General features: G+C 37.5%; 1 protein-coding gene across 4 annotated transcripts in view; it reads right to left on the reverse strand.

The window, feature by feature from the left end:
* Positions 1-13,402, reverse strand: part of MAPRE2 (microtubule associated protein RP/EB family member 2) — a 167,377-nt gene that overhangs the window by 40,210 nt on the left and 113,765 nt on the right. For all 4 annotated transcript variants that reach the window (XM_074383625.1, XM_074383624.1, XM_003924737.4 and 1 more), the window contains 2 exons: positions 7,010-7,155; positions 1,575-1,788 (listed from right to left, as the gene is read on the reverse strand). In XM_074383625.1, the coding sequence (XP_074239726.1) occupies positions 1,575-1,788; positions 7,010-7,155 (360 nt within the window). The remainder of the gene's footprint in view (positions 1-1,574; positions 1,789-7,009; positions 7,156-13,402) is intronic.

The following is a 13,402-nucleotide window of genomic DNA, read 5'->3' on the forward strand; positions in this document are numbered from 1 at the left end:
TATCTTCCCAAATCTGGTTCTCAAACCCCAAATCCTTCCAGTTGTACAAGAAGTCAGGTTTGACATCTTCTCTTTTATCCCAGGATTCAGCCATTACCAATATCCAGCCTATTTCACCTCCTAAATATCTCCCAGAGTTGTTCATTCCTCTTCATCTACATGACTACTATTTTAATGCAGATGAAGAATTCATCTAATTCACATTAGTATTAAGTATTAATCTGTTATCCTTAAACATAGTTTAAAAATATTTTTAAATATTTTTAAAAAATTTCAAAAAGTAATACCAGTTTTCCAATGGTTTCAGTCTGCCTGGAATACAGCCATAAATTCAGAAATAGGATGATAAAACGCTGTTTAACAGTGAGCAAAACTGGGATTTCAAAGCTATTACCACCTATGTAGCCCTGTTAACAATTTCTACTTCATTCTGATTACAGTTTTGGCATAAATAAATCTGTTTTATTTACAAAATTAAGGTTACTGATTTAATAAGTTTGAACACTGGGTTCCATATTTGAGATGAAAACATGATTTTGGAAGATTTCATGTTTAACTATCCAGTACCTAACTTGTGTTTATAATAATGACCCAATTTTATAAGAACACATTCTGCTTGGTAAAGTCTGCTGTTTATGGCAAGGATGTTCACAACATACTTTTGAAAGTTTTTTTTTTATCCACAAAAGTTTTAGTGTTCCAGATATTCTTCCTCAATGACTTCACTTTTGGACAAAGCTGGATAAATAGGGTATTGCTGAATGTTACTGCATAAAAATTGCCACTGCCTACAGAGGAGGCAGGATGTACAGTTCATGAATTTCCTTTGAAGGGTTGGAGATGATGATCCATATTTAACAGCATAATTCAGTTCATATTCTGGTTTGTACTGCCAGCAATTAAGCAGCACAAATATTTCAGCCAAAGTTTAAACAGTCTATTTGAAACTTCTCGAAAAACTAAAAGGAAAAAGGAAATCTATCCTAGGAGCATTATTTTCACTTCCCACTTCAGTGATAAAAATAACGCAAATAGCTCTGCCTTTTTAATAGTTTACATGAAGATGCTTAGACTAATGACAAATGGGTCACAGGAAGATAAATGTGGTGAAACAGACAACAGTAGAAACCATCTAAAGGCATTAAAATATTGACTGCTGGGAAGAATCAATCGGAAACACACAAACAGAAAATGGCACAGAAGGGTCTAAGCCATTTTCTTTTTTTTTTTTTTTTTGAGACGGAGTTTTGCTCTTGTTACCCAGGCTGGAGTGCAATGGTGCGATCTTGGCTCACCGCAACCTCCGCCTCCCGGGTTCAGGCAATTCTCCTGCCTCAGCCTCCCAAGTAGCTGGGATTACAGGCACGCGCCACCATGCCCAGCTAATATTCTGTATTTTTAGTAGAGACGGGGTCTCACCATGTTGACCAGGATGGTCTCTATCTCTTGACCTCGTGATCCACCCGCCTCGGCCTCCCAAAGTGCTGGGATTACAGGCGTGAGCCACCGCGCCCGGCGGGTCTGAGCCATTTTCTAAGATGCAAGTGACTTCTGTGATCTCATTGTGACAATACCTGCTGTGGGAGAGTTTGCATGGTGAGACTTTTTTGGCAGGTTGAAGATCTGTTCACCAGGGTCAGGGGGAGGAATTGCATCTTGCCCTTGTCGTGCCTCTACGGGATCATACTCCTTCCCATCGTAGTTAGCATCATAGAATTTCTTAAACCACTGAATAAAATCCAGGTTGTCCTGGAAACGTCCTTTCACTAGCTTCTCCACTGGAATTACCTGAAATAGAAAATCACTATGTGAGTTACAAACCTCAGGTTTGTTTACACAACACAACTGAAGTGTTCCCTAAATATAACTATTTCCTACATGGCTGCAATCACGACCACCCATCCCTTCCCTAACTTATCAGCCAGCTGTATTCTAAAATACAATTTTCCATCATATTAAAGACGGTTCAGCAATCCCACTGCTGGGTATATACCCAACAGAAAGGAAATCAGTATCTGAGAAAGACAGCAGCACTTGTAAGTTTGTGGCAGCACTGTTTATAGTAGCGAAGTGTCCATCAACAGATGAATGGATAAAGAAAATGCAGTACATATACACAATGGATCACTATTCAGCCATAAAAAGGAATGAGACCCAGTCATTTGCAACAACATGGATGGAACTGGAGATCATTATGCTAAGAAATAAGCCAGGCATGGAAATAAACACCACATGTTTTCACTTATTTGTGGGATCTAAAAACAATTGAATTCATGGACATGGAGAGTAGAAGGATGGTTACCAGAGATGAAGGGGGAGCTGGGGATGGTGACTGGGTACAAAAAAATTAGAAAGAATGAATAAAACCTACTATTTGATAGTACAACACGGTGATTACAGTCAATAACAACTTAATTATACATTTAAAAATAACTTAAAGAGTGTAACTGGATTGTTTGTCATTCAAAGGAAAAATGCTTGAGGGAATGGATAACCAATTCTCCATGATGTGCTTCTTTCACATTGCATGCCTGTATCAAAACACCTTATGTACCGCATAAATATATACACCTACTGTGTACACACAAAAATTAAAAATAAAAAAAGGAACTAAACCAAAACATCATTGTTGGGTTTCTTGGAATATTTAGTACTTCTGAACAAGACAGACAAAAGGAATATCCTTAGTTGTTAAGAAGGGCTGGTCCCACTCACAGTACATTTATTGTCGAAACGTCTCTCCGAGAAACAGAGGCATGGGATGTTGTGCTATTTCAAGACTAAGAAGCTTTTTAAATGTCTTTGTAATATGTAGCCCAGCTGTGTTGGGATAAACTCTTATAAAGATAATAGTTACTAGAGAGTGTGGATGAGTAAGATTTAAATCAATAAAAACAGACACTGATCTAATGGTTCATACAAATCAAACTGAGTTTTCCCAGAGCTTATTTCCAATATAGTGAGAGAAGTAGGAAAACAACTAATCACAGTACCAGGCCCAGTAATTCATGATAAAAAGAAATGGAGGTGGATAAAGGGGATCACAGAAGACACTCTGGAAGAGGAGGTACACAGCATTCACATCACCTTCCAAGACAAATCTCAGCCCTTCATATAGTAACCTTTCCTACTCTAACCTAGAGTTAACTAGTGCTCCCTATGGAGGTCTTACAGGTTATCTTCAGAATTATGACAAGGACAAAATATGGCTTATGGCTTAGCTTCAATTCACCATTTTTGTTTGACTTTGCTTGTGTTTGGGACAGGGTCTCATTCTGTCACTCAGACTGGAGTGCAGTGGTGCAATCTTGGCTCACTGCAGCCTCCACCTCCCAGGCTCAAGCCTGGGAAGAAGCTGGGATTACAGGTATGTGCCACTACGGCATGGCTTTTTTTTTTTTTTTTTTTTTTGTATTTTTAGTAGAGATGGGGTTTCATCATATTGCAGAGGCTGGTCTCGAACACCTGACTGCAAATGATACCCCCACCTCGGCCTCCCAAAGTGCTGGGATTACAAGCATGAGCCACTGTGCCTGGCCTCTAATTCACCATTTTTAAAAACTTTTATTTTAGGTTCAGGGGTACACATGCAGGCAAGTTTTAAAGGTAAACTCATATCACAGGTGTTGTACAGATTATTTCATGGCCCAGGTATTAAACCTAGTACCCAGTAGTTGTTTTTCCTGATCTGCTCCCTCCTCCCACCCTCCATCCCACACGAAGCCCCACTGTCTCTGTTGTTCCTCTCTTTGTGTCCATGTGTTCTCAGCATTTGGCTCCCCCTTATAAGTAAGAACATGTGGTACTAGTTTCTGTCCCTGCATTAGTCTGCTAAGGATAATGGCCTCCAGCTCCATCCGTGTTCCCACAAAAGACTGGAATCTCATTCTTTTTTATGGCTGCCTAGTAGTTCATGATGTATAGGAATCACATTTTCTTTATACAATTTGTCACTGAGGAACATTTAGGTTGATTCCATATCTTTGCTATTGTGAACAGTGCTGCAATAAACATTCACATGCATGTGTCTTTATGGCAGAATGATTTTTATTCCTTTGGGTATATACCCAATAATAGGATTGCTGGGTTGAATGGCAGTTCTGTTTTTAGCTCTTTGAGGAGTCACCACATTGCTTTCTACAATGAACTAATTTATACTCCTATCAACAGTGCATAAGCATTTCCTTTTCTCCACAACCTCACCATCATCTGTTATTTTTTGACTTTTTAGTAATACCATTCTGACTGGTGTAATTCACTATTTTCTGAAAGAAAATGGAAATGTATGTAGCTATGCGAATTATATTATCACTGGATTCTTACCTTTAACATCTTCAGGTGGGAATACTAGCTGAATGTGAATCATGAGATAGTTACAAAGCTAGAGTGTGAGTCAGATTGTGTGAGTGTCTGAATGTGTCTGAGCATGTGAGCATGAGATTCAGACAAGCACACAGCTCACAGCTTTGCTATGTGACAATATGAATAGAAACTATAGAAATTAAACTTTCAACAAGGCTTTGCCACTATGGGACCTATGTATCATTGATATCCTAAAATTATCAATAGGACCACTTTAAAAAATGTAGAAAGAGTTTACATATCAATGAAAACTTGGAAGAGAAAAGCAACTGAAGCATGCATTAAGCTAAATAATTAGCAATAAATTTTGCAAAAATGTTTTTTATGCAGCTAAAATAGAAACTAAACCAAGTACAGAGCAAAATAAAGAGAAGCAATGTTTTGGAAGAGGCCATATTTTTCATGAAGATTCTTCTGGTAATAGGCTTTGGTGGTGATATTTTGCTCTTCTCTCACTTCCCCAAACTTCAGTGAAGTCTGCTTACAAGGCAGAATTCCTGCCACATGTGTACTCAATTGCTTTAAATTCTTTATTTTTTATTTTAGAGACAGTCTAATTCTGTTGCCCAGGCTGGAGTGCAGTAGCGAGATCATACCTCACTGCAGCCTCTAACTCCTGGGCTCAAGAGATTCTCCTGCCTCAGCCTCCTGAGTAGCTGAGACTACATGTATGTGCCACTGAACCTGGTAATTAAAAAATTTTTTTGTAGATATGGGGTCCTGCAATGTTGACCAGGCTGGTCTGGAACTCCTGGCCTCAGGTAATCCTCCCACCTTGGCCTCCCACTGTGCTAGGATTACAGGTGTGAGCCACTGTGCTCAGCCTCAATTGACTTTTAATTGTGTTATTTAATCACCTTTATGTCTTCTGAGTTTAAAATTTTTGTTTATACTAATATTGTTAGAAATCAACTTTTTAGAGGCTTTTCAGAGCCTAAGCCCTTTTAACTAACAAACTACTATATTTTGTCTATTGCCAGACATAAAAATGCATAAATAGTTTTAGACACTGGTGGTATATTAGCTGTTAAAAGAAGGCGTTTACTCCTGTTGACTTAATTTTGCATTCTCTATCAACATGAAAGCTTCAGGGGCAGAAGTTCAAAATCTGAAGTGGCAAGCAAAAGCACAGAACTTTCCATCATGCCATCAGGCTATGACACACATGAATGAGGGTACTTAATGCTGTCTCTCACAGGACTTTTGGATAAAATTATTGCACACTAAAGCTAGATAGACTAACAAAGGCCATCATGGCCAGTTTCCTTCCACTGCAAGAATTTTTTCTTCAACATTCTTAACAACTGCTCATCCATTCTGTGTGTATATACTTGTAGAGAGATACGGAGCCCACTAATTTGATATATAACAAGTTCCATCAATAAACATATGAAAAGGTGTTTCTTTCTAATCTAGAAGCATGTATAGAGAAATGAATGAAGAAGACACAAGAGGTATTATAAAAGTAAGGAGAACTAAATATCCCTAGTTCTGAGTACGTATGGAAAGAGCTAATTGGAAATTAACCAGGACAAAGAACCTAAAGTTGGAAAGAACCCAAAGGGCTAAGATGTTAAAGAGAATATATGTTTTGAAATAAAAATTCTGAGAAAATAAGAAGTCAGGATTTTCTTAATATATTGATAAGAATGTCACTATTTAAGAAGATATTAATTGCATTAGCTTACAAAATATATAGTGTATGAAACTTCCCTTTAATCTGTATCTTTTATAACCTGGTATTTTATTTTTCATTTGCATAGCCTATTTATGACATCTGTTTATTCAAAGAACAGTTTTCTATTTCTCCCCTGCTGCTTTATCTCTTTTCCCTTATTCAAAATTCATTTATTCCAAGCTCATTCATGCTAAGAGATATATCCTAAATAAGGAATATGGATTAAATATGTTTTTAAATAGCAGTAAACATGCAGAAAAAGACTGAGTTTTAGCAATAATTCCTTATTGACAGAAAAAGTACTCCAGGCCATTTGTACCACTCCAGGACAGAAGTATAATAATTCATGGGAAAAAACACGGCAATTTATGGACATTGAGAATCTGAGCACACACACCACACTGGACACTGTCTCTCATGTCAACTTCGTAACCACGGATAAGGGGTTTTTAGTCCCATTGTACAGATAGGTAAACTGAGACTCTAAGAATTTAAATAACTTGCTCAAGTCATGAAGCTAGGATTCAAACCCATGCTGTTTCCACCATGACATTACATTTCCCCAAAGGAACAAAATAGAAAGAACCACAGTGGCATCTGGCAAACATAAAAGTTTCTCATCTGCAGTGTTAAATATAACTAATAACTCTTTAATATTTGTGAGCCCTCTTAGTTTTTAAGTCTACTGGCTACAAGTTTAGAAAATTTGAAATGAGAGCCTCATAAAAATACAAGAAGTTAGAGCAATGCTTTATGCTAGGTACAGACCCCAGCCTACTGTTGAGATATCAGGATATATACCATCAGATATATAAGCCAATTAATATCAACTTAAGTATTAAGTATTTTTAAGTATTACTTATGATTATTAAGTATTATTATTTATTAATGCTCCTGAACTTTTGCATTTATGCACAAAAACAATTTTAAGAAAAAACAACACATCTTACGGAGCTACAAGTCCCCTACCTTATCAACGTTCATTCGTTTAAATGATGCTTGCAGAAGTTTAAAATTGTGAATATACTCATGTTCCAGCTTTGCTTGAAATTTTACTTTCTTCAAACTAATGCAGCCTGGGAAGAGCATGTCCATGAACTGGCAATAGGCCGCTCCTGGAAAGAAACAAGAACAGTACTGGAGTGAGTCTTAACGGTACCCAGATGTGGTAGAGGACTGCTAGGCTGGAAGGGGACTGTGCTTACAGGTGTCATCATCACTCCTGGCTGCATGTGTCCCTCTTACCGCTGCACTTACACCTCCTTGTCCACAGTAGCTGGGTGCTAGAGGGAAGGGACTATACCTCAACAATATAGCACGTGACACTTCACAACCCTAACCACCATGTATTGGACTACATGCATCAGAGTATTACCAGATTCCACAACCAACAAACAGAACCTCACACTATAAAGCCAAGGAAACCAGGGTAAGAGGAGCCCTTCCTAGCTTCTACTAGGGAAAAGAAATATACACTTTCTTCCACCTGGCTACCAACTGCTCCAAGTCATAAAACTAAACTGAAGAGGAAAAAGAGGAAAACGTAAACATGAGAGAACTACAAAAGTTCTCATGAAATGTGTAGCTCAAAAAATACACATATGCTCAAGCTCTTTTATATATACAGTTGTATTCACAAAACCACATAGGAAAAACATAAGCCAATTAATACCAACTTAAGTATTATTAAGTATTACTTATGCTTAAGTATTACTTATTACTTATTAAGTATTAGATTGGTAAATTTAATTGCTAAATTTTGCTATAAGCCAAATTAATACCAATTTAATTCCAGTCCAGAGCAATGGGGTTTCCATATGAACATGAAGTATGAAGACACAGATACTGAAACTTCAGAGTCATGTTGTTTATGGCTGAGAAACATGACAGAAATATCCAATGAGCCCCCTGAGAAAATGACCATAGAAAAAGGGGACTTTTTAAAAAAAATATGAAGAACTCTTTGAACATGACCACTACAACGGGGAAATCCTGACAAGCTGTATTTACTGATTCATATCTTCTTTCTAGTAAAGGCTAATGGCATTTAGGAAAACAAATTAGAAGCCAGAATGATTCTCTTTCTTTAATAAGAAAGGAAACCAAGTGGGGGGAATAGGAACAAGCCATCATTTTTAGGTTTTCTTTCTTTGTTATCTCCAGATCTCTTGGTGTGTTTCTACGATGTGCCCGTGATCAGTCCTTCTGGAACATGAAGTGCCTCGCCTCATCCTTCACACCACCAAGGCTTCTGTGAAGAGCTGGTCCTTCCACTTGGGTGACTCACTTTAAGAAGGAAGGACTACTCTATCTCTTATGTGAAATAAAGGTTAGGCATCCTTTACTGAGACAGGAATCTGAGATAAGAGGGAACAAGACACCAGGAATCTAAGGGTTGCTAGAACAGGAAATGTTGGGGCAACTCCTATCTTGTAGGTAAGAACATAAGGTGATGAAATATAGGCCATAACAAATATCTCCAGAGTCTACGCATCTGGCTTCCCTTTAGATAACATACCCTGAATATTAACTAGTAAGTTCCTAGTCAAGCAGATGGGTTCTCTTAAAAACAAGACAAAATAAAACAACTGCTCTCCCCCTAAAAAAGAAGATGCTGGGGGAGGTAAGAGAAACATCATGATCTGGAGGCTATTCTTTGAGTCATCATCCACTAACCAGTTCTTTCTTTTGAAGGGCTGCCAGATGGAGCAAATTCCAAAAGCCACTTTAACATTATTTCTAAACGAATGGGAGTATTGAAACACAACTGTCTGTTACCTGGTCTTTAAGTTATTTTCACTTTTGTAGAGTTTAGCATAAAATTTATCTATGGAAACCCAGACACTATATACTCTTACAAATTAACCAACCAAATCTTTCATGTTTCAGATTTAAAAAAGAAATAACATCTTTTGAAACAAAAAACAAAAACCCTCTTCCACATAGTGAGGGAAGGAAGGCAAAATCATCTCTAGTGTCATCATTTAGAGATAACCACTCGAAATATCCTGGTATATGCCATTCTAATCCTCTTTGAAATGGAGCATGTTTGTGTGGTTTCTTAAAAATGTGATCCTGTTTTAAAAATGTAATCATATTATACCATTTTTTAATGTAAACTTTCTGAAACTCAACAGACCATGATTCTCTTTCTGCATCATTTAATATGCTCTACCAATATTTTAAATGGCTTTCTTAATATCTTATCAACTTTACCAAACCAAGAATACATAAATATTCATGCATATTTCTGTCAAGTACTTTTATGGTCTCAAGTTTTACATTTAAATTCTGAATCCATGTGGAATTTATTTCTGTCTATGATACAAAGTATGGTTCTAATTTTAGTCATTCCAAATGTTGGTGGAAATCTGTCATTTTTGGCTCCCCAGCATTTGGACACCTATTACCTGGGGAGATGCTACAGTACCCTCCCACCACAGAAGCTGAAGGTTGGCAGGCATCCCTGTCCTCTCACAGCAATAACGATGCAGGCCCATGGTCTAGGCTCTGTGTTTGAATCCTCCCTCGGTCTCTGAGTTGAGGGAATTACATAAATACACAGGGATCATTCAAGTTTAGTTGTGGTGGCAGTGGTGGGATCTAAAGTTCTGAGCAGCAAGAGCAGCACGGTGTCATCCTATTCTTATGACACAAGGGAGGCTGTGTTCCCAGCTCCTGAGCATCCTTTGGTTCCTGTCCATCTTCTGAGCTTGGCTTTCCATTGACTCTGAGCTACCCAACATTTTTCCTATAGATTCCTCTTCTGCTTAAGCCTGCCAGGATTAACTTCTGCTATTTTCAACTCAAACCGCTAACTGATAAAGTTAGCTAGGTGTTGAACATCACAACTTAATAGATAATCTATTCCTTCCCCACTGATGAGAAGCACTATTTTTACTATATATTGCCTTCTAATACATGTACTTAGGTCTCTAGAAAGAGAGAAGAAGAGGAGGGGAAATTATTCTATAGATAGTAATACATGTTATATATCTATAGAATAATTTCCCCTCCTCTTATTCTCAAAATTTTCCTAAATTTTATCATATATTTATTCTTTCCACTATATTTTTGAATTTGTTATTCATGGTATATAAAAAATAATAGCTTTCAAAAAATAGGTATCTTATTAATTTGTATTTTGTTTTTAGTAGATAAATAATTATACATATGGAGTATAGTGTGATATTTTAATACTTATATACATTGAGTAATGATCAAATCAGGCTGTCATATCCATCACCTCATAAATTTATGATTTCTTTGTGGTGAGAACATTCAAAATCATCTCCTGTAGCTATTTTTTTCCCCAAGTGGCTGCAAAATATTTCACTTTGTATTTCACCATTGCTTATTTAACCTTGTGCTTGTTTTCGAATTTTTCTCAATTATAAATAATGCTATGATTTGAAAAACTTGTCTTGAGAAAGGTCAACATAAGGTCAAGGGAGATGATGGCTCTAAATAGGGTACACTCCTGGGATTTGAGGGCAAGGGGGATATGAAATATACAACACAATATTGTTACCATAGTCACCATACTGTATAACAAACAGAATGCCCAGAACGTATTCCTCCTACCTAAATGTAACTTTGTACCCAATGACCAATCTCTCTTCATTCTTCCCTCCCCTTTCCCCTCTCCAGTCTCTGGAAATCATTATTCTACTCTATTTCTATGAGATAGACTCTTTTAGATTTCACATGAGGAAGATTGTGCAGTATTTGTCTTTCTGTGCCTGGCTCATTTTACTGACCACGATGTCCTCCACACTCATCCATGTGGCCACAAATGACAAGATTTCATTTTTTTATATGACTAAACAATATTTCATTGTGTATTTATACCACTTTAAAAAAATCCATTCATCACACTGATGGACACTTAGGTTGATTCCATATCTTTGTTATTGTCAACAGTGCTATAATAAACATGAGTGCAGATATCTCTTGGACATAATGATTTAATTTCCTTTGGATATATACCCAGTCGTGGGATTGCTAGATCATATGGTAGTTCTATTTTTAATGTTTTGAGGGGTCTCCATATTGTTTTTCATAATGGCTATACTAATTCACATTTCTACCAACAGTGTATGAGAGTTCTCCTTTCTCCATATCCATGCCAACCTTTTTGTCTTTTTGATAATAGCCATTCCTTTTATTTATTTATTTATTTATATTTTCCCTGATACAGGATCTTGCTCCACTCCCAGGCTCGAGTGCAGTGGCCTGATCTCGGCTCACTGCAACCTCCACCTCCTAGGTGCAAGTGATTCTCATGACTCAACCTCCCAAGGAGCTGGGACTACAGGCACCTGCCACCATGCCCGGCTAATTTTTGTATTTGTAGAAGATAAGGGGTTTCACCATGTTGGCCAGGCTCGTCTTGAACTACTGGCCACAAGTGATCTGCCCACCTCAGCCTCCAAAAGTGCTGGGATTACAGGCGTGAGCCAATGCACCCAGTGTCTTTTTGATAATAGCCATTGTAACTGGGGTGAAGTGATGTCTCACTGTGGTTCCTATTCTATCTTCCTGATGATTAGTGATGTTGAACATTTTCTCCTATACCTGTGGCCATTTGTATGTTTTCTTTTGAGAAATGTCTAACCAAGTCTTCTGCCCATTTTTTATTTGGTTGTTTTTTCTATTGAGTTGAGTTCCTTACATTACCCCCTTGTCAGATGAATAGTTTGCACATATTTTCTCCCATTCTGTAGGTTGTCTTTTCACTCTGTTGATTGTTTGCTTTGCGGTGAAGGAGTTTTTTTGTTTAATATAATCCTAATTGTCTATTTTTGCTTTTGTTGGCTGTGCTTTTAAGGTCTTATCCAAAAAAATCTTTGCTTAGATCAATGTCATGAAGTGTTTCTCTTATGTTTTCTTCTAGTAGTTTTATCATTTTAGGTCTTTCACTTAAGTCTTTAGCCCATTTTGAGTTGATTTTTTTTTTTAATGTGGTAAGAGACAGGGATCTAGTTTAATTCTTCTGCACATGGAAAGCCAGGTTTCTGAGCACCATTTATGAAGAGACTGTCTTTTCCCTATGTTCCTTGCACCATGGTCAAAAATCAGTTGACTATAAATGTGTGGATTCATTTCTGTGTTCTCTATTCTGTTGGATTGTTCTATGTACCTATTTTCAGGTAATATGATTTGGATCTGTGTCCCCACCCATATCTCATGTTCAATGGTAATCCCCAGTTTTGGAGGTGGGGCCTGGTGGGAGGTGACTGGATCATGGGGCAGTTTCTCATGAATGGTTTAGCACCATCCCTTCAGTGCTATTCTTATGATAGCGAGTAAGCAGTGAGTTCTCATAAAATCTGGTTGTTTCAAAGTGTGTAGCAAGTGTGAAGCAACTTCCCCACCCCTCTCTTATTCCTGCTCCAGCCACGTAAGATGTGCCTGCAAAGGGAAACCTTTGCCTTCTGCCATGACTGGAAGCTTGCTGAGGCCTCCCCAGAAGCAGAAGCCAACATGCTTCCTGTACAGCCTGCAGAACTGTGAGCCAATTAAGCCTCTTTTCTTTATGTTAATCCTTACCCAGTCTCAGATATTTCTTTATAGCAATGCAAGAACAGGCTACTACATCATGCCAGTACAATGCTATTTTGGCTACTTTAGCTTTGTAGTGTATTTTGAAGTCAGGCAATGTGATGCCTCCAGCATTTTTTTTTTTAAATACAGATGCAGTGGGAGGGTGGGACAGTCCACTTGCTGCCAAGGAGATAAACGGAGTCAAAGGAACCCACTCATCCACTGCAGGCCCCTTCAGCATTGTTCTTTTTGCTCACTATTTCTTTGGTTACTCAGGGTCTTTTGTGGTTCCACGTGAACTTTAAAATTATCTTTTTCTATTTCTGAAGAATGCCATTGGTATTTTTGTAGGAATTGCATTGAATCTATAGACAGCTTTGGGTAGTATAGGTTGAGTACACCTTATCCAAAGTGCTTTGGACTAGAAGTATATCCAAATTTCAGCTATTTTAGGATTTTGGAATATTTGCATACATACAATGACATATCTAGAAGACAGGACCCAAGTCTAAACATGAAAATCATTTATGGTTCATATATTCCTTATACACATACCCTGAATATAATACAACACCTTTAATAATTCTGTGCATAAAACAAGTTTAAATGTGTTTTGACAGTGACCTGTCACATAAGATTAGGTGTGGATTTTTCACTTGTGGTATGTCAGAACTAAAATGGTTTCAGATCTTGAAGCATTACAATTTTTGGATTAGATATGCTCAACCCGTATGGAGATTTTAACAATACTGATTTTTCCAATCCATAAACATGGCATAACTTTCCATTATTTATGTCCTCTTCAATTTCTTTCAT

This window comes from Saimiri boliviensis, chromosome 13, assembly GCF_048565385.1.
Source record: "Saimiri boliviensis isolate mSaiBol1 chromosome 13, mSaiBol1.pri, whole genome shotgun sequence".
NCBI classification, from domain to species: domain Eukaryota; kingdom Metazoa; phylum Chordata; class Mammalia; order Primates; family Cebidae; genus Saimiri; species Saimiri boliviensis.